This window comes from Cygnus atratus, chromosome 2 (genome assembly GCF_013377495.2).
Source record: "Cygnus atratus isolate AKBS03 ecotype Queensland, Australia chromosome 2, CAtr_DNAZoo_HiC_assembly, whole genome shotgun sequence".
Classification (NCBI taxonomy): domain Eukaryota; kingdom Metazoa; phylum Chordata; class Aves; order Anseriformes; family Anatidae; genus Cygnus; species Cygnus atratus.
Window position 1 is genome coordinate 27,142,051 of NC_066363.1, and position 24,507 is coordinate 27,166,557.

General features: G+C 38.7%; 2 protein-coding genes across 2 annotated transcripts in view; both read right to left on the bottom strand.

The window, feature by feature from the left end:
- ASNS (asparagine synthetase (glutamine-hydrolyzing)) overlaps window positions 1–24,507 on the bottom strand; it is an 853,397-nt gene that overhangs the window by 44,111 nt on the left and 784,779 nt on the right. The gene's annotated exons all lie outside the window — the stretch shown is intronic.
- Window positions 12,637–24,507, bottom strand: part of COL28A1 (collagen type XXVIII alpha 1 chain) — a 63,807-nt gene continuing 51,936 nt past the window's right edge. The window contains exons 25-34 of the mRNA XM_035545435.1: window positions 23,990–24,058; window positions 18,864–18,932; window positions 17,662–17,742; window positions 17,537–17,572; window positions 17,310–17,346; window positions 16,441–16,995; window positions 14,990–15,171; window positions 14,194–14,410; window positions 13,586–13,758; window positions 12,637–12,732 (exon numbers count right to left, since the gene is read on the bottom strand). Coding sequence (XP_035401328.1) covers window positions 13,586–13,758; window positions 14,194–14,410; window positions 14,990–15,171; window positions 16,441–16,995; window positions 17,310–17,346; window positions 17,537–17,572; window positions 17,662–17,742; window positions 18,864–18,932; window positions 23,990–24,058 — 1,419 coding nt within the window. The 3' untranslated portion in view covers window positions 12,637–12,732. The remainder of the gene's footprint in view (window positions 12,733–13,585; window positions 13,759–14,193; window positions 14,411–14,989; window positions 15,172–16,440; window positions 16,996–17,309; window positions 17,347–17,536; window positions 17,573–17,661; window positions 17,743–18,863; window positions 18,933–23,989; window positions 24,059–24,507) is intronic.

Consider the following 24,507-nt stretch of genomic DNA (forward strand, 5'->3'; position numbering starts at 1 on the left):
TGTGAGTTCAAAAGAAATTTAAGTAAATATCCTAGGACTGTGAAGGTTGTTGTAAGCTGCATGGAAAATAGGCCTGCACGTTCTAGCACTCACTGCAAAATGGTCTTTCCTCCTTTTTGCTAGTTTTTCACCTTAATGAGGCTCACCTTAATGAAGACCTCCTATAGGTTCTGGAGATTTTGTAGTGAGTGACTTATTTTGACAGCTATGTAAGAAAATCAGAGCTCTGTAGTGAACATTTTCATTGATCCACTTATGAAGTGATTTGGCATAGATTTGGGATCATGGGATCTTACTTCTAGGCATTAGGGTGGTATTTGGCATTTATAAGGGAAAAGTGATTATTTAATTCAGAAATGTAGTGTCAGCACTGCGTTTTTCCAGATTTCTAATACATATATATCTGTTCCTGGAAGACTGCCTCGAAAGCCAACAGAAACAAATTGTATAGAGGCACTCAACACTGGTTAGTCAAAGAGTATGTGGCAGGGAGGTGGCAGGGAGTACTTCTAATTACGCTGTTGTTAACACTGGAGTTCAGATGTGGTTTTGCACTATGACCCAGGCACTTTCATTTTAACTCTTCTTCCCAGTTGACCTCAGCCCTGTCCCATTTGTATGTAACACTTCACTCTTGTGGTGAAACTTCAAGCCACGAGGTATGTGCCCTTCCTTCCTTTCCGCCAGATGTCTTTCTATAAGCTTTATTTTCTTCAGGTTGCAGCCTCGGGTGCTGGAGCATGCAGTGGTACTGGCCCAAACTTCATATTCCAGCCTCCCACTTCTACTTAGATGTGTGAGGCAGCTTTTGGGATGAGAAAGCGGCAGTTCTTTTGCATGCTCAAGGTGTTACCTTCGTTGGAGTTGTGATTTGTCTTTTAAAAAGATTCGCTTTTTTTTTCCTTTCCCCATGAATAGCTTCAGCTCCTGCTCCGCGAAGTGCCGTTTGAGGAGCACATGCTGGCAGATCGGTTGTTGTCATTTTCACACTTTGGGTGTCTGCGGTTCACTTCAGGTCTGTATGTAAAACGTTACGCTGTCATCAGTGAAGTTAGTAATTTACCAAATGTTCTGAAATCGCCCTGTCTAAATGAGTCACTACTGCAGCAAGAGTCAAATCAAGAGTTACAGATTAAGAAGATCCGAAGAGATGGAGTTGTGAGTTTCTCAGGAATGTTTGTTAAATAACAAGTTGTGAACAGCTTGCATATTTTCTGTCATTTAAACTAAAGTTTTGCTTGAGTAGGTAGATAAGTTTGCAGGATATAGCTCTTCAGTTTTACAAAACCAAACTGCAGCCTGTGTGAACCCATCACTTTTGACATCTCGAAGTCAAAAAGACTGGTTTGTTTTTCTGAATTTCTATTCTGGCTGCCAGCAACACCTTGCCATCTTTTGATTTCTTTCTACTTCTAGGATAAAATCCTCGTGCGCTGAAAGGGGAGAAGCTTTGTCAGTAACTTCACTCACCTGAAGAACCTGATCAGTCTGCTGCTTTCGTCCTGTTCCACCCTGCGTTTTCAGTGCTCCTCAACAGCTCTGGGTCCTGCATGCTCCTAGGTAGTCAAGGTCTCGACTCTTCCTCCTCTCTGAATTGATCAGAAGGACTTAGAAATTGATGTGTGTTAGTACCCTGCACCTTTAAGAATTTAGACAATGATTTTTTTTCCTTTCATTGTCACACTTGAATTCTTATCTAGCAATCACAGCAACGTTAGGCTGTTAAGGGCTGTGGTGTAAGATTAAAGATAAAAATTAACTTGGGGCCAAATGCTGAGTACTTGGTAGAAATCGAAACAAATAGATGTCTGTATTTTTTTTATTTTTACGTATTTTTTTTTCCAAACTCCCAGTTCTGCTAAATTTGGGAGTACAACACCATTTGTTGAACTTCTGTTCTCTGGCTCACCTATCCAAAGTGGTGGAGGTGGCTGTAAACTCGACTCCATATCCTTCCTAGATTTGTAGCCCAGGTGAGCAGCCTGCAGGGATTAAGCGTACATCACAGGAAGATCACACCCGAGGCTCTGAAATCTTCCCAGCACAGAACAGTACTTAACCAGCAGCTCAAGCGTTTGCCATTGAAAACAGCAAGTTTCACAAACTCCGCTGTAGACTCTGTTGGAACTGAATCTACTGGTGTTTCAAGGACAGGAAGGGTAATCATATTTGAAATCAAGTTTCAAATATTTAGAAGGGTACACCTCTGCTGTTTAGCAGCTGGCAGAGGTTGAATGTGAACAATGAAGTCATTGTTCCTATTGGTCAGTGTTACCTCATTTTTAGCAGAGAATAAGTAGTCTGTTTACACAGATTAGAACATTGGTTGTCGAACTAATTGAGAGCATCCTGCTTTTAAAGCAATTCCCTATCAGCTAGCTTGGGTTTTATGTGCTTTATCAGCTTCCAAAACTGCATTTCAAGCATCGTGTTCAGATTACTTCAAGTAATTATATGATAATAAAATACTATTATTGAAATGCACTGGCCGTATTTCATTCCAGGTAAGTTTCACAGTCTTTAAATGTAGAAGTTGCCATACCATACTTAGATATGAATGTTCACAAATTCAAGCCAATTCCAGTGGGAGAAAGGCTCATGAATCGGCTGTACCTTCGTGTTTTAAAGCCATCATTACAAAGATAGCATTTCAGTCTTATTAGTGCATTGTACAATTAGGAGTACTTTCTCCAGGAGATTGTGCTGAAAAACTGGCAGACCTTTTCTTATTTCATCTTCAGAAAAAACCTGTTGTAAATGCAGTTATGCCAGTCCACAGTTTGGCCAGTGCTTGTTCAAAGAGCTTTCAGCAATGATGACTGAAAAACTGGTGGCTTTCTGGTTTGTGCTGGTCTTGGCCGTACTGATCAGTCCTCTGGTAAAGATTTTCACTACGGTTATTGCTGAATGTTTTTCCAGGGAGTCTGGGTCTGGATTTCATGTGTATTTTCAGCAATGCTTTTTAGAAGATCCATGTGTACTGGTGGCAAGCAGTCGTGCTGGATGCTCAGTGTGAGTCCATAAGACACTCATCAGTCTTAAAAAATCGGAGAGGGCATGTGCTACTCTCATAACACCTAGGAATTTTACTCCTGACATCATTGTAAAATAAGGAAACTGTTACAAATATTTAGCAGCATGGGGAAAAAAAGAAGGTGTGGTCCTTTTAGCTAAATATGTTCGTGTGCTAAGTCTGGTCCCAGGAGAGTGAGAAAGATCTTGCAACACGTAAATGAACCAAAAACGTTGGCTACTCCTGCGGGATTTTGCAGTTAAGCAAAAGTTAATTACATGCTTTCAGCTGGACCACCTAGCATTTTCATTTCTAAATGCGTAATTGTGTACTGTAAAGGTATCATCTCCAAGATGGGCGTGAGGAAAGAAAACACTAGTACAAGTAAAGTGGATGTCCCGTGCTAATGTATCAGTCAGTAGTAGCAGCAGAGAGATTCTACCATGACTGAAGAGAGGACAGAAACTTTTGATTTTGCACTTTTCGTATTATGCCTGACTGCCTGGGTCTCTGAATTCCCACATCTGTTTCAGTTGGAGCATTTCCTCAGGGGAACGCCTTAATGATGGGGTTTCCATGTATGGCTGGAAAGCTTTGTACTCCCTGCTGTCTGGCAGCACATTCTCTATTTAATAACAGCCCAGGCTTTTCCACCCAAAATGCCCTGACTCTCCTGAAGAGCTTTGAGCTGTTCAAGATGGTCAGGTTTTGGGGGATGAGGCTCACTTCTATGGGGTATTTGCCTGTCTGCTGGAGTGTAGAGGCTTGAATAACCTGGTTCAAGCGTGCAGCTGACTCGTTTGAGCGGGACTTCTGGACGGACCAGATGACTTCTGTGGTCCCTTCCTACCTGAGTTATCTCCTACAACCCTAAAATGTTTTGTCAGCTTTGTGGGGACATGTTTTGGCAGCTGCGTGTTTTCCCCTGAACTCCTCTGGGTCCTGCTGGTCCCGGCTTTGTAGTCAGCTCCTTCCACAGCCTGCAGAGACCCTGCTGGACCTCAGGTGGGCTGCATCCTGGCCACCTCATCATTCCTGTGTTCCCGTCCTGCTTTTCACTTACCCCCTTTCCTTCCAGAGGAAAGGAGATACCAAGGTAGGAGTTCTGTACATCTTTTTGACTAACACTACATGAAGTCTGGCTTTTATGACCCATTTCACAGAAGGGTAATTAGATGGCTGTTTTGTCTCAATGTTCCTGTGTATTATTTCCATCAGGTGGGGAAGGGACTGTTCCCTTCCCTTCTGTGTCGTTTGTGACATTTATACAGTGTAATGTAAGTGACTAACTGTAGGTTGTTTGCCTTCCTCCTTTCGGTGTTGTATCCTGGTTAACAGTTACTTTTATGGGTGCGAGATCCTTTCTCTGCGTTCCTGTTCAGTAATTGTGCCTATTGACTGTTGAACTGAGATCACATTTCCTTGGTATACAGAGCTAGCAGGTTAACCCTGGTAATGACACAGGTCCTTTGTGTAACAAAGGCTGCTAATACCTGATAATCAGCAGGCAGCTGCTATTAAAATCCCCATAAAAACAATTATGGGCAAGGTGAGAACATAATCCAAGCCATTTTTTTCATGCATGGATGCAATGAAGTGTCTCCACACAGGCTTGCTGCCTGCAGCACCTGTGCCAAACTTTCAGAATTACTTTTTGTAATTCTTAGAAAGTGACTACATAAAGAGCAGGAAACAAATGCAACAAGGTAGAAAACGCATGCCCTTGATGTTCAGCTCAGCCATCATGCTGATATTTAGCATGTCATTACTGTTTCAGAAATACATCTGTTCCTTGTTAGAGGGACGAAGCAAACTGGTTAAAGAAAGTACAGTTAAAGAAACACAGGCAGTATCCAAAAACTTTACTCAAAGACCCACGGAGGAAAATGTCCAAACTAGGGCTTGCCACACCATGGGGTAACCTGTTGTGAGGGGAGCACCTGAGAACAGGTGGGGATGGAGACCACGGTATGCTGCTGCCATGTAAGGGGACAGTGAAAGCTCCACATGCACCTACGGGCAAGAATGATCCTGATACGATGGTTGGGCTGATTTTTATACCACAAATAACTTCTAGATCTGATGTTAACGCTGCCCCCTCCCATTGCTGCTGCTTGATTAATAGCCAGTGCTCCATCGAAAGCAGAAAAGGGATCTCATTACAGAAAAAGAAAGTACAAAAAAACAGTGTAAGATGCATAAAAGTAAAAAAGGATGGGGGAGGAATTTAATGAAAGGATGTTCCTGGTGTGAAGATTCTGTCCCAGGTTGTATCCAGGAAGGGGTCATGCCTGGCACACCGACATACAATCCAAAAGCAGAGATCAAAATCTTTAATCCTGCTGTTGTCCTCCGTCACCTCTCTGCACACTTCCTCCTGAGCTACTTAAGCTCCTGAGCTCCTTAAGGGCTCCTGAGCCCTTAGCCTTGGATCACCCCAGTGAGTAACCCAGCACAGCGAAAAGCTGCTCCTGTACAATGGCTTCATTTCCTGCACGGCAGGTTCTCCACCCAGCTTTGTGCTGGAGGTAGCCTGGGACCGGGGACTCTCATTCACTGCTGCTGCTGTTATGCTGAGCCCAGGTTTCCCTGGTGCTTGGGTTTCCAGAAGGTGCTCCTCGGCTTGACCTTAATTGCCAGAAATGTGCTAGATGCAGCACTACTGGTCATGCCATGGTCACAGACAAAGCCGGGTGCTGCAAGGAGAAATTAATATCTGCAGTTAATCATTTCTCTCTCTTTCATTGTGTGATTGTGGGAAGTGTTGCTCCTTGGCTTTATAACCACGGTACGGTGCTTAAACACCCTTTTTATAGCTGCTTCCTGCTTCAGCATAAATACCAATACCGAAATAGAACATTTGTCCCTGCAGTGCTCAGCATCTGGCTTCGCCTCCTACCTACATGATATCCAGTTTAAACATCAGTCATGAGACAATTTATAAATTTGTAAAGTTATAAATTAGACTGAGGAGTATGAAGTAGCTACAGTGGTGAGAAGTGAATGTAATTTTGTGGGATGAATTAGGAGGCGAATTAGAAATCCTCAACCAGCTACTGCTGCTGAGCCAGTTGTTCTGGGAGTTGTTACTCCAATCTGATTTGCAAAAACCTCTTGAGATGTTGCTGTGATCGCTTTATGGAGGCATTTTGTTGTTTTCCTCCTGGTGGCACTGTAGGATAAAGCTATGGTTGTTGGGGCCCCAGGCTGCATCACTTATGATGTTGGGATTTCTTTTCCCTGATGCGACAAATTCTGTAATGCTCAGTTTGGGAACCAGTACAGCCTCCTACTTCGTGTTACCCTGAGTTACCAAAGTGAGCTTTAACTTATTTAAGGGAACTTTTGCTGGATAATTTAAAAGTTGTTCTTGTGTGCAAATGGTTTTCATTCTGCCTGTGAGCCAGAGCCCAGGGGCAATAAAGTTAATGGAAAAGCAGCTTTTCCTCCCCTTCGCTGAGATTTGGATGAGAGATCATTAGCTGTGTTTGCAGCAATTTTAAAGCTAGTCCAAAACTCTTCCTGCGGGTTTACTCACCTATTTATTCTTGTCAAAACTCGTATCTCCTGTTATTTTTACACTAACAGATGGTTTCATTTGTGTCCCAGGGTCAAATATGCCAGATGCTGGAGAAATCCCTTTGGCCGTGCCAATAAAACGTAAACGTGGCCCTTCTCCCTCTCCCTGTCCGCACATAGGAAGGTTACAGTTGCTGAAAGCAGAGACTGTGAGACAATGGGTCAGTGTTCTTCCTTTATTCTTAGAAATTGCTCTAAATAGGCATTGCATGCCGTTAGGAAGCCAAAAAGAAAGTCTTTATGGATCACATTTTAATGCCTTACCCATTTGGCTGAATTTCTACATATTCCTTGTTAGGAATTAAAAACAACAACGACAATAACAACAACACAAATAAACAAAAAACACAAACCAGGTTTAAACAGAACTTGGCTCAAAATTTCGGTTTCATGTATCCATGAAGCTTAGACCTGATTCCCTCCCTCCTAAAAGAATGATAAAACTCCTGGAAGTAAAGACATTTATATCTAAGGCTACCTCAAGTAATAACCTAGTATCATTAATATAAATTATATTTCTTCAGGGTTTTTGCTGTTTAATCTCAGAGTCATCTCTTGATCATTTGGGGGCAAATTTTATTCCTCTATTTAAACCTTATGAAAAAATGCTATGATCTATAAATGATAACAGCTACACATGATTATGGAACTCAATGAAATGATTCTTGCTCAAGAATACAGATTGGGTCTTTGACAAATTTTGGGGTTATTCTGAGTGATTTGACTTGTTGAGTTTATGATTTGACATCTAAGCATTTTGTTTTTTCAAACTGAAACTATTTCCCAGCACTCATTACTTCTCTGCGAACACACATTTTTTAAAGGTAGTTTTTTTCTGAGAATTCATTGTGTAGCTACAGGCTAATGGCCTTTTCAGGAGCTTAAAGCAAGCATGTATTATATCTTCCTATTGTAGATGCCATTTTTTATTCCTTTGCTATTCTCTGTAAGAATTAAAAGACAAATTTTCTGTTTAGCTTTTTTTTTGGCTAGATCGCCTGTCTGCTTTATCCATGTTGTTTTAGAGATGTTAATAAATAATTAAATAGAAAGCCTTCTTTTAAGACTGACACGCATCGTCATGTCACTTCTCTATGCTTTGTATTAAAAAAGGAAATCAGAGATTGATCATTGCAAATCATTGCGTGCTGCTGCTTGTGCAATGCTCGCTTCTCCCGATGCTTCTTCCTCCTTCGATTTGCACATGAAAAGCATATCTGAACATAAACTGAACCAGATGATCTAATTTTTTGTTGTTTCTATGCTTACAAGACTGTTGACTGTTCTAGGTGGTTCCATGTTAGTGATGGAAACGCTCAGCAAATAATTGTATCAAGTGATGGACCAAGTTTTCCAGCACTTTGCTAGAAGCTCTGTTTATAATTTGCCATCCAAATATATCAAGTAAAGGAAAATCTAGGTCTGATCATTTTACCTTTATATATATATATAATTGCCTATTCTTCTGCAAATGGCTACACACAGTGTCCAAGGAATCATCCTATGAAAGCAAACAGCAGCAGGTAATGCAAGAAACAACAAAGTAAATTTAGTCCATAGCTCTTACTATTTTTACTTTTTTGGGGCAGAAGTTTCTGAGAAGATAGTGAGGTCCTCGTGATCTTTATTTTAGCATGTGCTTTGTTGAAAAGAACCATGTTCATGTGTTCATTTTTAGTCCGTGTGCCTGTCAGTGCTAAACCTAATTACAGCTCACTGTGCAGACAGGTTAGCCGAGGGACAGAAGGGAAAATTATAATTCTGCCACAACCACGATGGTTTGGGGCAGTCTATAAAAGGAGCTGGTTATATTTTGTATGCAGAGCTGAAAAAAAAGTCAATGCACTTTTAGGATGTGTTTACTAAATGGAGTCATGTGTTCATGAGCAACATTTCTGAGCGTGGTTGTGCTTGTTAACTGAGGGAACTTGCTATAAGCTCTGTGCTGCGAGCTGCACGCCTTTGTAAGCTTTGAGGAGGGTGTGCTGCTTGTACAGTTGGCACCAAGACAGCTAAGAAAGATGAAGGAAAGGAGGAAAAGTGCAGGAATGCTGCCCTAAATCTATACTGTCCATAAAAGCTTCCTGCCAGAAACAAAGAAAAAAACACCTAAAAGTGGGTGCTTAGGGCTTCTTTTACAGCCACTTCCCAACAAGGAAACGTGGTAATCATTTTCCTCAGGATGTTCGAAACTGCAGTCCGGGGAACGCTGCATATCTTCGGTCAATTTAGAGTAACACAGAGGAAATTTGAAGATGTGGGAGAAACTGAGGAGTGCAGCAGGACACTCATTGGACAGACAAGGTTATTAACCACTTTGAATGGGCCCTGGGGACAGGCAGCAACTAAACTGGACTAAGGCAGAGACGAATTCAATTTGATGGTGGTTAGCAAGAGAATTGCAGAGTTGCTCAGAGTAAAAAGCTGCTGCTGGTCTACTATGAGTAGATAGGGTGCTATCTTCTTTTTAATGAATTTTCTTTTCTGAGCCTTTTTCCATGGTTACAAGCTCAGATGTCTGAAACAGAATTCAGATTATAATGATCAGTTATACAGGGGGGAAAAAAAGTGTTATTCTCAACCATTTTTAGCTGTTAGGACTTATAGCATTGGGCATGGTCTTTAACAAGATTTAAGGATTTCATAATTAAACTCTTCTTGCTTTAAAATTTACCTGTAATGTTAATAAACTTTTTGTTTGTTTCCCAATGGAAAAAGTAATGCTTTCAATTAGTAATGATGTTCTAGAGTTTTCTACAACTTGGGAATAATCAGCGGGCATTTGGCAAAGAGTGCCCTCTCCTGGTTTATTGACCCCAAACAACCTGGAGGATGTGCAGCTGGGTGAAGAGGCGGGTAAAGGACATTTATTTATGTATTTATGTATATATTATCTATGAAAATCAAGTGCCTTGTCCTGCACTTTGGTCACAACAACCCCACGCAGTGCTACAGGCTTGGGGAAGAGTGGCTGGAAAGCTGTGCAGAGGAAAAGGATCTGGTGGTGCTGGTTGATGTTCACCTGAACATGAGCCAGCAGTGTGCCCAGGTGGCCAAGAAGGCCAACAGCATCCTGGTTTGTACCAGGAATAGTGTAGCCAGCAGGACCAGGGAGGTGATCGTCCCCCTGTACTCAGCTCTGGTGAGGCTTCACCTTGAGTACTGTGTTTGGCTTTGGGCCCCTCACTACAAGAAGGACATCGAGGCCCTGGAGCATGTCCCGAGAAGGGCTACGAAGCTGGTGAAGGGCCTGGAACACAAGTCCTGTGAGGGGCGGCTGAGGGAACTGGGGTTGTTTAGTCTGGAGAAGAGGAGGCTCAGGGGAGACCTTCTTGGTCTCTACAACTGCCTCGAAAGGAAGGTGTGGGGAGCTGGGGGTCGGCCTCTTCTCACAGGTAACTAGTGGTAGGACTAGAGGGAATGGCCTCAAGTTGCACCAGGGAGGTTCAGGTTGGAAATGAGGAGACATTTCTTCTCAGAAGGAGCAGTCAGGCATTGGGACGGGTTGTCCAGGGAGGTGGTGGAGTCACCGTCCCCGGGGGTGTTCAAGGAAAGGCTGGACGTGGTGCTTAGGGACATGGCTTAGTGGGTGACATTGGTGGTAGGGTGATGGTTGGACCAGACAATCTTGAAGGTCTTTTCCTACCTTAATCACAGTGTGATTCTATAAATTCCAGTGGACACTGCCACTGTGGGTTTCCAGGAGCAGCTAATCCTAAAATATTTCTGGGAGGTGTGAAATGAAATGGGTCTTAACACCTGTTGCACTCAGATTTTACAGCCATCCACATGGTAAGCTACAGAAGAATTTAACTACACAAAATTTTCATCTTTTCTGGATGGAAAGTTCTTTTCTCTGTATACTCATCTGGATACATATCTCAATCCCTATATATACATATATAGAGACCTATCTATCTCTCTGGTTATCTAAATCTATCTCCGTCTCCAACTTCAATAACTTGCTTGCCTATATCAATACAACAAGTTATTCCTGATGAAGTGTAGGATATTACACTGACTTCCTGACTCCAGGCTACTTTGGGGTGAGGGTCCTTTTAGGATGGGGAGATGGTTTTTTTTTTTTTCCCTTCAGATGACTTTTTTTTTCTCATGAGGGTCATATTTTGTGCTAATCTTGTTCTTAAAAAGATTGTCAGTGCCTCTTTGTTTTAGGATTTCTTACGTTGTCTTCGTGATCTAACTGAAATGAATGCCAAATACTGGATTTGAGACCTAGCCTAGAAAAAAGTCTCTCAATACATCTTCAGAGTTCAACAGTATATTAATATTACGTTTTAGTATTTTTTAAGTTTTGAATCTACCATTTCCAGCAAATCTGAAAACAATACTGTGATCTATCCCTCTTGCTCTTCTGTTCCCCTAGACTTTGTGTTTATCCCTCTCTTGCTGACTATATTTGCACATCTGTTCACTATTAAAGGTCTCCAGTGCATAGATATTTCTGTATGATAGCATGGGCTTTTTTTACTGAGCAGTAGTTTGATTCTTCCCATGATCTTTTTGCACCACGAGTAGGCAGTTTATTTGTTTGAAACCTTTTATTTGACCCACTGGTTATTTCCAGCTCTATATGTAGCTGGATAAATGATCCATATCATTTATAATATACTTTGAAGTTATTTATTCTTCTGATGTTAAAAAAAACAAAAGCAAAAAAAAAAAGCAACCCAAAACAGATTTATTTAAAGTTGTGTCAAATTTTAGTTCATATTTCTTTCTGTGAAAGGAAGATAATTCTTGATTTTAACAGTTTTTTGTTCAGCTTTTGTTCTACCCCACTGAATCCCTTCATTTTCAAGGTCCTGTCCTTGTGTTCTAGTGTTCCTTGGCAAACCAAAATTAATTGTGCTCTCAGGGCTGTTTGTTGTTGTTGTTGTTTGCTTGTTTTGTTTTGTTTTATTTTTGGAGTGATCATTATGTTAGTTCTGAGTATAAAAATAGCAGGATTTCTTGTTTTGGGCTGCTGTCACTTTTTTATTTTCTAATTTGAAACTAACAAAGCCAGATTTTTTGGAAAAAAAATCTCTAAAATTTTAAACTGTACTTCATGCACTTCCTTCCCTGGAATAATGTTTGTATCCTACCTGCTGTAAACAAGTTCATTTTGCATGGCATATGCCATCTTTTGGTTGCCTGGGGAGGGGTAGCAGTTGTACAAGCATTGTTTAAACATATCAAGAACTGTCCAGAATGCCTATGTAGATACTAAGGTTTGCTGGTGTTTGTTTTTTTTCTTCTGCCTACAAAAGAGTACAAATGTCAGACTTTATCAGCTTTCTATTTTAATCACATGATGATATTTTTCAGTTTTAATAATAGGGTTATTAGGGTTATGGTTAAAAGTAGAAAGGGTATTAGCAAATATTTATATACATCTTTCAGTGCTTTTCTTAATAGCATATATTAAAAACTTAATAGCATATATTAAAGTGTAAAATCACTTTTTTTTTTTTAGTTTAACACAGAGGTGCTGAGAAATGAAATGTGCAGACTTGATATAAAGGACATGAAGAATCCTGAGTTTTATGTAATTCCCAATGAAAGTCCTACCCTGACAAGTGAAAAGATTGTACTGGTGTTAATCCAAATGTGCTTTAATGGGGTAAACAACAACAACAAAAATTCTAATTACTTATAGCTGTGGAATTTACATTCAAATGAGGTACTGTAATTTATCTTAATTTATGGCACTAAATGCTGTAATAAGAGCACTAATTTCAGGAGCCACTTACTCTTGTTTAAAATGAGAGCACATTTTATTCTTCCAAGAGAACAAGAGACCTCTGTCATTAAATGCTGAGTGTAAACATTTTTGATATTTTAATCCTAAAATAAATTTTAATCCTTGCCACATGTAGTATTACCAAATTAATATAAACGTGGAGGGAAAAGTTGTGTTCTTCTGTGTGTGTGTGTGTGTGTAATAAAGTTATTGCTATGGTATTGTAGATAACATGCTATACAGGAATCTAGTTAATGTGAATACCATAATGGGAAGAGCAGTGGAGAGTGGCAATAATATATTCATGTTCACACAGGTTTTGGATTCTTCTCAGCCATTTCATCCTCAATAGACATGAACTCCCAGCTTTAAAAACTCCAAATGGCAGTCATTTCTAGAAGAAATAAGGAATTGATTAATTTTCTTGAAACGTTCAGAAAAAAATATGCTGTAGTTCAATAGAATTTTCCTGCACTGAAAGAGGAAATACAGAATTCAATACAATTTACTGGGGAGGAGCTATATGGCTTTTGTAAAGGAAGTTATGCACTACTGATAACGAAGCTCTCTGAAGGCCATGCCTCACTCACTGAACACATGCACCTAAGGCAGTTAATAAAGTCTGCCCAGATTTCCAAAAATAAGGTCCCTCACCAAAGGAAAGTTGTATTGGATTAAGAGGTAAAGTCTTCTAAATTATAAATCAGTGATGAGAAGAAGAAAACAAAGGTAAGGGAATAAATTGCCAGAGGAAAGAAGTCACTGGAGGACGAATGCTGTGGCCTGTCCTACTCAATATGGTCATAAGTGATCTAGAGAAGGCAGTAAAAAGTGAGGTGACAAATTTTGTGAAAATGCTGTCAATGCTGATGAATGTGAAGTAATACACATGAGAAAAATGTTCTTAAATTCACATATAATGTGATGGGTTTTCAACTTATCCTATACATGAGATGTTGGAATTACGATATATAAAAACATCACCTCCATTCTCCGTAATGGTCAAAAATCAAATACAACGTTAGAAACTGTACGATAAGGAATAAAGAGCAAAGTAGAAAACCTCACTGTGTCACTGTATTAATCCATGACTGCAATGTGCACTTTTGCTCCCACCATCTCAAAAAATCATCAGGATTGACTAAAGGTATAAAATATGATATGTATGTATCACATAGTATGGGAGACTATATCTTTTTAGCCTGGAAAAGAGGTGCTTGTAGGAGGACCTAGTGAAGACAACTTACTTATTCATCAATGCAGGTTTCTCGACATTCTTCATCTGTTTCAAATCTATTGTTGTTACCATTACAACCTCCGTACCAGAACCGGCCACAAGAATTGCCATTTTTGTCATAATACCATTTTACCACGTAGTCTCGACAATCCCCTGGTTTCATAGGTTCCAAGCACCTTGGATCTGAAAGTATATCATTAAAAGTTAGCTTGGATACTGGGGATAAGTTACATTATCCTAAGAGTTCATTTTGTAGTTAGAGCATCCTTTTTTTTTTTCTTTCTTGTAGTGCCCAGAATATATTTGCATCTCAAATTTGTAGCCAAATTCTGTTTCAAGTAACAAAGTACATGAACAGGTCTAAAAAAAATACAGGATCAGTTTGGAATGAGACTGCTTAAATTCAGATGCAGGACTCAAACGGGTATTTAAATAGGTAAGCACAATGATACACAAGGTTGTCATCTAGGTTTGAAACTGGCTCTCTGTGTCGTATCTGCAGCCAGAGCACCCAGAAAAACAAAATTATGATTCCAGTAACTGCATTGGGTAGGGTTTGTTGGTTGGTTGGTTTTGTTACGGACTTGCTACCCAATAGTCAGGTTAAGTATTACTTACCTTTTTGAGTTGATGCTACCTGTGGTTGCAACACTGTTAGGCGGCGATCTTCAGCATAGGTTACATTGAGCAAAGGATTGGCAACTGGACTGTGGGGTCTGGATTCAACTACGTCATAAAGTGGGGGGAATTTTGATTCTCTATGAACAGAAGTGGTCACAGTGTGATCCTGAGCAGATGGCAGCGCCTCAGTATATCTGGTCTGTGGCGGACTAAGCTGCAAAAGGAATCAAACATCTGGTAACTTAAAATTCTATCTCAGATGTTAAGAAGAAAAAAAATAAAAGAGAGAATTAAGTAGGAAAGTAATGGTCTTTCTCACACATGTTATTTAGCGATAATGGCAGGTGGATTCAGACCTTGTTTTAGTGATTACTCAGTATGGGGCCATGATTTTAGAATCCTAGAATTACAGTCCAATGTGAAAAGCGAAACAATGCTGAAGGGCTGAAAATGTGTGACCATGATGAGAAACATTGCACCAACAATCAACTTTCACATAAATAAATGCCTTACACACTATCTTCCTAAACAGGGAATATATCTGCAGGATTTCCAAATCACTTTTAAGATGAATCAGAACTACAAAAAAGTGAGGACTGCTGGTATTTTTTCCAACTGAGAAACAGTATTACCCTTTTCTGCAAACTGTTCTAAACAAATAATTTCAATCTAACTTTAAAATTTTTCTTCAAATCTTTTGGTACAGCCAAATGACACATTCTTCACATATTAGAAGATTGGTAAATGGTGCATTAAATAGTGTATGAATTTAAATAAATATTTGATAACTTACTGGGTAACCAGTTCCTTCTGTAGGGGGCATATAAGTCTCTGAAGTCGTCATTCTAGGTAACTGACTAACTTCAGTGGGTATTTCAGATTCTGGGCTTGGAGATGGAGATAGAACATCTTCTTTTCTGGTGTAGACTTCAGATACATTATCACAAATTTTTGTGAAGAGTTTATTTTCAAGAGCTGAAAAGATTAACACAATAATGAAATGTATTAAGGCTAATAAAGAAAAAACACAGTGATTCTCCACAAGCTTTTAATGCAGTATTAACCATAAATCTTCAATGACAATGATTTGTGAAACACTGTCTTCTGAAGTTATGTCAAAACTCGAATGAGAAGTAATAAAGTAATGCACTCTCAGAGTTATTTCATTTTAAGAACCTCTAGTTCTTTTAAGAAACAACAGATAAAAGTACCAAAATCCCTTTTTAAGCCTAAGTCGTAACTCCTTGGTCTACAGAAAAAACCAGCATGGAAAAAAAGAAAGAGTATCTGTAAGAAGGAAAAACTGGATTACGCTTTCTACTTACGCACACACACAAAATAAACAAACAAACAAACAAACAAATAAATAAACAAACCGACCGGGATGTCTTTTATGTCGAATTCTGGAGCCAGAACCAGAGCCCTAATTTTAATCCTAGCTGGGACCAGAACTGTAGCTTGGATTCTGTTCTCACTTTTTAAGGCATCAGCCTTAAATACAGACCTAAGTCCTTCCACAGGCTCAGCATAGCAAAACGAGTTTATGGTCAGGATAAATACAGTTTATAGGGTTAGTCTGTGGTTAGTCTAGACCGAAATACATTTTTTTCCATTGGTCATTATAGGTTTCATGTGTGTTTTGATCTGATTCCAGCTGTGGCCAGATAATTTTTCAAGCCTTGGTTTGAAATGAATAATGGAGAATAAAGCAGATTCCTTGTTGGTATTCCTCCACCATCTCTTCCCTAGAATCAGGATGAAAGCATAGCTTTTCCTATGGCTTTCAGAAGAAAACAAGAGATGGTAAAGGGACTGCAAGACTGACAAATCACCAACAGAGTACAACAGCCATAGGAAAGACAGAGAGAAAGAGACAGAGCTATTACACCAAGGTGGAAAGAAATCTGCACCTCTCTCAGGGAGGAATCTGTGTCCCAGCAAAAAAGCACCATGAGAGAAAGCTGGTGCTGGTTCTCAGTAAAGTGCCTCAAAGAAGGCCTCTGCTGTGAAAATTGCTGTACATTGTGCTTTATTGTTTCTGTGAGGGGTAAGAGCTTGGCAAAGGTTTCATTTGGCCAAAGAACAAGGGGCACTGAAAAACGAGCTGCATCCAATGCATCCAAACGACAGACATAAGCTGCCATTCAATGAGCCTGTACTGGCTGTCTTGCCTTGCTATGGGAAAGGACAAACTCTGTTAATTGCTTATTTCAAATTTTCTCTTACAAACATAGTTTCTTTTACCTGAAAGTGTCATGAAGTCATCTATCTCGTAAACATGTTCTTCATTAGGGTCTGTTGCAATGAGGTGCATTTCTTTCAGAAAATCCTTGTAGTGGAGATCAGTCTTTTGAACAATCCCAATGACAAATATCTCAATATTTGTAGCATGGGCCTCCCTTACCACCACATCCAGTTGTACTTTGTCACGACTGTCTGCTTGTCCATCCGTTATTACCACAGCAACTTTTCTCACTGCTGGGCGTGCTGCCTGAAATAACTTAATAGCTTCTTCAATGGCAGAAGCTGTGTATGTGCCTTCTCCTAAGTAGGGCATTTTATCAACAGCAGATTTCAGGTGTTCTTTGGTTGTGTATTGATTCAGAGAAGACACCAACTCCACTCTATGGCTGAAGTTGATAATCCCAATGCGAGTTGTAGCATGGTTGGCTGAAACCTTGTCAATGACTGTTTTCATAAAAGTTTTGATAATATTGAAATTATCTGGTCCAACACTTTCTGAACTGTCAATGACAAATACTAGTTCCAGCGGTGTTACTCTGCATCTGATACCACAACCTAGAAGAATAACAATTTCAGGTATTTCATGAGAAAACATCTTCTGATTATAAAAACGAATTTAAGTCAAATATCAGATTTACAGTGAGTTAAAACTCAACTAATAAATGTACATAATACTTAGAAACAGATTTTATAGTCACTGGTACTGTGAAATAGAAACAGAGTTGGACTAAACTATTGCTATGGAAACGTAGTGAGCATTTTTCACATAAATGGTATTCTTACATACAAGCACGCAGAAGATTAATCAATTCAGGCAATATAAATTCAGTGTGTTTTATTAGATTTTTTTTTCGAACTCGAATGCTTACCACATATTTCACTGATAAGTCTGATAACTTCTTCTCTCTGAAAAAGAGTATTAATTAACTTGATGTCTGTTGTAGTTTTAAGAATGCTTAAATTTATTAATTTATTTACTTATGAAAGTGTAGACAATGCAACACCCCTGATCACCTTGTTTAATATCACATAAACTATGAGTATTTTTCAAAAAAAAAATAACCTAACTTTTAAATTACTTCATGTATATACTTACCGAAAGACCAGGTTCACCTTTTCTTCCCCAAATTCCCTGAAAATGTGTAGAGTGAGATAGTTAACACAATCTAAGTTTGTCTAATATCTATTGTGTAAAATTAAGTAATGTGAAATATATTTTACTTTTGGTCCTGGAGGTCCTGGATCTCCCATCTCTCCTTTGGCACCTTTGCTTCCTGGATCACCTTTGTCTCCATAGTCTCCCTAATTGAAAACAGTCATATTAAACACATCCACAGTTCCAGTATTGGTGGTAGTAAGAGTTGGAGCTATGGTTCAACTGGTCTTCAAGATTAAATTTCTGAGTTTTGTCCTGTGTCTGGTTTATTGTGTAGGCATGAAGCAGAGCATCTCAGAGAAAGCAACACTGGTGATATAAACATTTCAAGAAATTTCTATGAAAAATTACCTTAATTTAGGAGTGAGAAGTAAAGACATCTTTACGCTGATGCTGAGATTATATAATTTTTTACTTTTCTTTGATTGTCTTGAATTCTAATGCAAACCTATGGAGAGACTTAACTGCTTCCAATCTGCCAATGTATTGAAATTCAGACCAGCTTTGTGCAGAACCCCCATGAAATACTGGGAACTTGCAAAGATGAGAGCAAGAGATATGCCTGGACTGTTACATACAATGGAAAACACATCATAATCAAAATCCTAATATCCAGAAAACAATATTTCTTTCCATTATTTGTCTGTGAGCAGTATTTAACCTCATCAAAGTTAATGTCAGCATAAGGGACAGCAAATGCGATCTACTGGCTGTGGTGATGCTGGTATTCTCTCACATATAAATTGATTTGGTAATTGGCACATCCAGTGGAAAATACGTAGATGAAATTCCTACAGAACTAAACTATTCCTTTTCATCTGTGACAACTCTGCTTTATTAATAGCAAACAGCAAAACCAAGCATTTTGAGAGACTGACACTGGGGTGCCGTTTTATATATATATATGTGTGTATATATGTATATATATATATAAATATATTATTGTCAAATCCTGGCAAATAAAAGAACATTTTGTAATACCCGAAAAATATCTGAAGATAATTGAATACATAATTTTACTAATATTCTTCTCCTGGTAACAGGTATGATCTCATTCCAGGTACTACTTCAGAGCCTGGTCCTTCATGACATTTGGGATTTTCAGACTCCAAAGCTGACAATAAGTACTAAGTACTTACCTTGCCAGCTATATAAAGCAATGTCTTTGCCCACTATCTTCAAAGACTTATCACACCAAATAACCAATAAAGGGAGAAAAAAAAAACAAAAACACTTTTTTTTTTTCCTATTGCAAGCTTAGAATTACCTTTGGTCCAGGAATACCAATTCCTATTGAACCCTTTGGTCCAGGAAAGCCTTGATTTCCTTTTTCTCCCTAAATAGAACATGGAAAGAAATTTTAATGGAAAATAGAACTAAGTTCCATGCATTATCTATTCACTTTGTAACATTCTGCATCATAGAGAAAGCCAGATACTTGTATTACGAAATGAAACGTAATTTTCAAGACAGGAGCGGTGTGCAGCTGGAGAGATAGGCAGTTGAGTATGTTTCATAATGTACGTGAAGCCTTCATGAAGTATACAACAATTTATTCCAATTTAATTAAAACAAAATGTTGTCATTTCACTGACACAGGTGAAAGACAAAAGTAACTGCAATGAGGTTCAGACCTTACTCATCCTGTCTACAGGTAGTAAAACCAGGTCCAACACAAAAGTTCTTTAGTCATAGCCCCCAGAATCTCTTCAGGGTTGACTTAGTTTTTCTGATCTTAAGTAAATGAAAAGAGATTTTTGTTTGAGAACTCCAATCTCAATGTGGAGAGAAGAACAGCTTTCTGATGACACTTCCAAACACACTATCAATCTGGCTACAAAGTTCAAATTTGTTTATAAGGATTTTTCTGTATGTTCTGCTGTGTGCATACAGACCTGAAAAGCATGCTCATGCCAGGAAGGTGGGCATACAGCATGTTATAAAACACAGCTGTTAGGAAATATGTACAGAAAATCTTTCACATCATATGGGTTCCAGAAACTGTCCTGTTTTCTTTAACAAGTATCTTTTTCAGATCAAACAGTCTACATTTTACCAAAGCTAGAGGGGAATATATTCCCTGATATATAAAAGCTTCACCAAAATTCACGTTTGCAGCATAACAGCAGTGCCCTGTGCAGGTACCAAAGTATCAATGATGTCAGCTATCACCTGTACCAAACCTAGCACATGAGATATTAGCTCAAGCTTCTGCACAGCCCAGTACAAGGCTAGCTAGTTTTTCTGCCAACAGCTCTCAGAGTGTCTCTCTACAGCATCTTGTACTAATATTATCTTAGAGCAGCTATGCTGCCCAGGCAGAGAAATATAAAAATATATTTCCAAATTTATCAAGACTCCAGCCTTTACCATAGGTACACTAGTGCCTTTGATGGGCGGATGGACTGATCACCGAGCATTTCTGCTGGGCTGGACAGGGGCTAGACAGGGGCTTAGGGTCTTCTGCAGGTGGAGAAGCAGCTACATGATGCACCACCAAGGCAGACGCTTTCTCTTCCCATGGCTCAAGGGTCGTGGCTCTCATGAGCTGGGAGTTTATCTGTAGTCAGATATGAGACACAGCTTCCCAGAAGAGGCAGCATACTAGGAGTCACAGGCAATGAGTGGTTTTCCCTGGTCAAATCCTGAATTCCACAGAGATCCTGCTGAAATAAGAGCTTATGCTTGCACACAGGTGAGTTGTGGCCTTGCCCTGTGCTAGGTGAAGGCACCTACCACACTCCACCTTTCACATCTCCACTCGGATGTGCCTCTCCACAGAGCTCTGCCCTATGGGAGCCTCTTTGGTTGACTAGCCCCAGCTCTGGGAGCTAAAATCCTCTGCTCCTCATCAGCCCTATATATCACTGACCTGCTAATAATCAGCCTCTTGCTTCTGGAAGCACAACTCTCCCATTTCCCCACTCCACAATTTCTTACAAAAGCAAGAATTCAGACACTGCTATGTAGACTCTGGATACTGGACAGGAAACTGCACTGCAGCAAAATGCTCAGCTGATTCACTAGGGAAGAAGAAAGGAATTTCCTGCAAAGAGGAAATGTTACCAAGGCAGTGGGTTGCCTAAGACAGTTTAGCTGGCATTGTTGTAGGAACATACAGTGACTATTTAATCTAACTTACTTTAAGGCACGTTTTAGCAGGATTGTGCTTCCTAGGTTGTTAATGTAAATGACTTTTAAACACAGTGAAAAAGCATAGCAGCCTTTTTCAATGCTAGCTGTCCAGCACTGGGACTGACTACCTTTCCTAACTACTCATCACAGAACTGCCTGATTAACCTTTTTGCAGATCTACACAGCACACATATGAACCAGAATTAGGATCTGCTTTGTATTCCAGTGGTCCTTCACTAACAATAAACGTCAGATCTAAGAAAACTATAGATTTATTAAAGTCACTTGACACTGTTAGGATGGTGTTTAGACAATGAAAATTGAATGAAACCCACAGTTCTAAAAAAAATCATACCTTTCTCACAGACACGTAATTGGGTTTTATCCTTTAAAATGCCAGCTGCAGAACCAAATCCTGCTTCCCCTACTTGTGTAATCAATCATCAATATAGAAAGGATTTATCATAGATGCCACAATTAAATGTTTAGAGACAAAACAAGAAGTATACAGTGTTAATTCTAAAATATTTAATACTTTGCCAGTTCAATCTATGTAAATAATTAAATTCAAATTTGACCATCAGTCTTAAACTAAATTTGACCATCAGTCTTAAACTAAAAACTAAAGCAGTATGCATGTAAAAATGTACCCTTGGATGCCTGGCCCTAGTATCCTGCTAGATCGCTGATCAATAAGTAGACTTTTATGTTAAAATGTCATTCTCTGAACTAAGTGCAGATCTCAGAATGTCTAGACTGTGGTTTTAAAAGGAAACCAAACATAAAAAAGAAGACCTGTGGATGCTCATATCAACATAAAGTTACTTGAAATCCATCTTGTTTCTAACATTCCATTCTTACCATATTCAGACAGAGCTCTATGTATATGTAAAAAAATACTTGCAATGCTATTGATAATTCAAATTCAGTAGTACAGCAGCTTTAAGGTGATGAAGAGTGGCCAAAAAAACAAGTAACCTGACATGGCTGTGAAGAGATAGAAGGGCTGATGATAGATGCTCAACAAGCATATGGAGGAAACAGGTACTGACAGATAATATTCATAGCAGCACCAGTGTTAACATCCAAAGCTGTATGTGTACCTATTTATCTATTTATAGACACTGAGCATATTTTGACTAACTTTTATCTTTCTTCAGGAACGGAAAATATAGTATATGATCTGTATATTTTTTCCTGTGTCAGATACATTTCACTGATGAAACATTTCTGCCCAGAATGGCAAGTTGCTTTTATAACAAACCTCACATACCCATGGAATTAAAAAAATATATTCCATTCTGGGAACACATTCTGATTCTGGGAACACAACAGAAATTTCTGTTAAAGCCAGGCAGGAAATTGTTTTCCTATACCACTAAAACATATAGAAATAGCAGAAACTTTTCTATTTCCACAAGAATAGTGTAAACAGGCTTCAGAGATTCAGGAAAGAAAAGAAAAGAAAAGAAAAGAAAAGAAAAGAAAAGAAAAGAAAAGAAAAGAAAAGAAAAGAAAAGAAAAGAAAAGAAAAGAAAAGAAAAGAAAAGAAAAGAGAAGAGAAGAGAAGAGAAGAGAAGAGAAGAGAAGAGAAGAGAAGAGAAAAGAAAAGAAAAGAAAAGAAAAGAAAAGAAAAGAAAAGAAAAGAAAAGAAAAGAAAAAAGAAAAGAAAAGAAAAGAAGAAAAGAAAAGAAAAAGAAAAGAGAAGAAAAGAAAAGAGAAAAGAGGAAAGGAAAGGAAAGGAAAGGAAAGGAAAGGAAAGGAAAGGAAAGGAAAGGAAAGGAAAGGAAAAGAAAAGAAAAGAAAAGAAAAGAAAAGAAAAGAAAAGAAAAGAAAAGAAAAGAAAAGAAAAGAAAAGAAAAGAAAAGAAAAAAGAAAAGAAAAGAAAAGAAAAAGAAGGGAAAAAAGAAAAATTTTCTGTATATCGTCACATTAGAATACCTAGTATCTTTGCAGCTACTGATAATGATTAAAATAGAAGAAAACTGCAAACAGATCAAACCCAAAGGTTTTGCCAGATGATTCTAACCATGTACAGATCTCTGTCTAGAAAAGTCTTGAGACATGATAAATCAGAATTGAAGAGACATAATAATGAGAAAAGAAAGAACATGGTAAAGTAAGTGTTTATGCTATAAAACACTTCTCAGTGAAAAAGGAAAGAGCTCTCTGCTGTATGAAAAGGGAAATGATTTAACATTAGTATAAAAATGGGTAGACAGCTGGAGGACATTGAAGCTGGAATCAGAGTGAGTACTGAGCAAAACAAAGAAGCAGTAGGTGCTTTCCTGGTAAAGTTTGTATGGAATAATTCCACCTTGAACCAAAGAAAGGTTCTCCTATGAAATATTTTGCCAACAATGTATGTTTTTATGATTTTTTATTTACTTATTATAGCATGCCAGTATTTTCCAATTAAAACCTATTTTGTCATCAAATTCTACAGTGGCTTCAGTTTCTACAACCTACTGAAGTACTGTGAGGCATCTTTCTCAACCCAGCTAAAATAGTGCTCCTTTTACTGAATCATGGGTGGTTTAATAACCTGGAATTGAAGAGTGGAGCTCAACTCTCCTGATCCAGGGAAATATTCAATCATATGCTCAAATTTAAGCATTCATTTACGAGAAATAGGAGGTACTTGGGTTTTTCTCCACTAGAGCCTCCAGTTTCAGTTTTAATTTTTCCACATGTTTATGAAAAGACATTTTATTAACACTGACTGCTGACAATATGCTACCATGTTTGTGATTCTCCTTGAAAGGAGAGATGTTATGGTTAGCTAAAACTAGGTGAGTAAAAACCTGCTTAAAGAGGATGTGGGAGGCTAGCTAATTTCTTTTATATTTCTATATTTATGTGTTGACTTCTCTTGGCAAAACATGGTAGCTCTCTGTTACTGTCTTTATATAATGGCATCCAGAGCAAGCTCTAGATGTTTTCTTTGGACAGTGCTTTAAATCCAAGTAAATCAATAAGATGTGACAGAGATGAGATTTTTTTTCCAGATTAAATATATTTGTAGCGACAACTAAAATAGGAGACCAATCAATCAGGTACCCAAAATACTGAAAGTCAACAACTAAATTTTGCACAACTTATGAACAAGAAACTTAAATTTACATTGAATATTTGCAGGAGTTCACTGACTCAGTGGCAAACAGAATTTATGCAGGAAGAAAAACAGACTCCTTGAAACTCCTTGAAGAGACAGTTTTGAGAAGAAATTTGACCCATCATCATATTGAACTGGATTACCTTGTCTCCTTGTATGCTCTCACCAGGGGGGCCAGGTGGACCAGGCAAGCCTTTCTGTCCCATAATACCCTATGACAGTCGGTGGGGAAAAAAAAAAAAAAAAAAAAAAGAATTAGGAGATAAACACTATTCCTGGGAACACTAAATAAGTAATCTCAAATTTGCTGCAAGCAAAAGTAAAACCTTTTTAAGGACTCTAGTTCTGATCCTTCTTTGGTTTACATTTTCACACCGTAGGCTTTAGTAATTATCCCTGGCAAATTCCCAGGAAAGTAAAGGAACAATTAAGCTCAAAATAATTAAAGACTAAGATATTCCCATGAAACAGTGCGATACTTTTCACAGTTTTCACAGTCGGCAGAAACCGACTTTATGCAACAGCTTTGTGCAATTACTCCAAATCACAAAGGCAACCCAACAGTAGATGCACAAAGGGCCAGAGCAGTAAAACCGAGTGCAAGTTAACCTGCCAGGCACGTTAGCTCTTGTGCACCACGTACACATATATTCCAAACCAC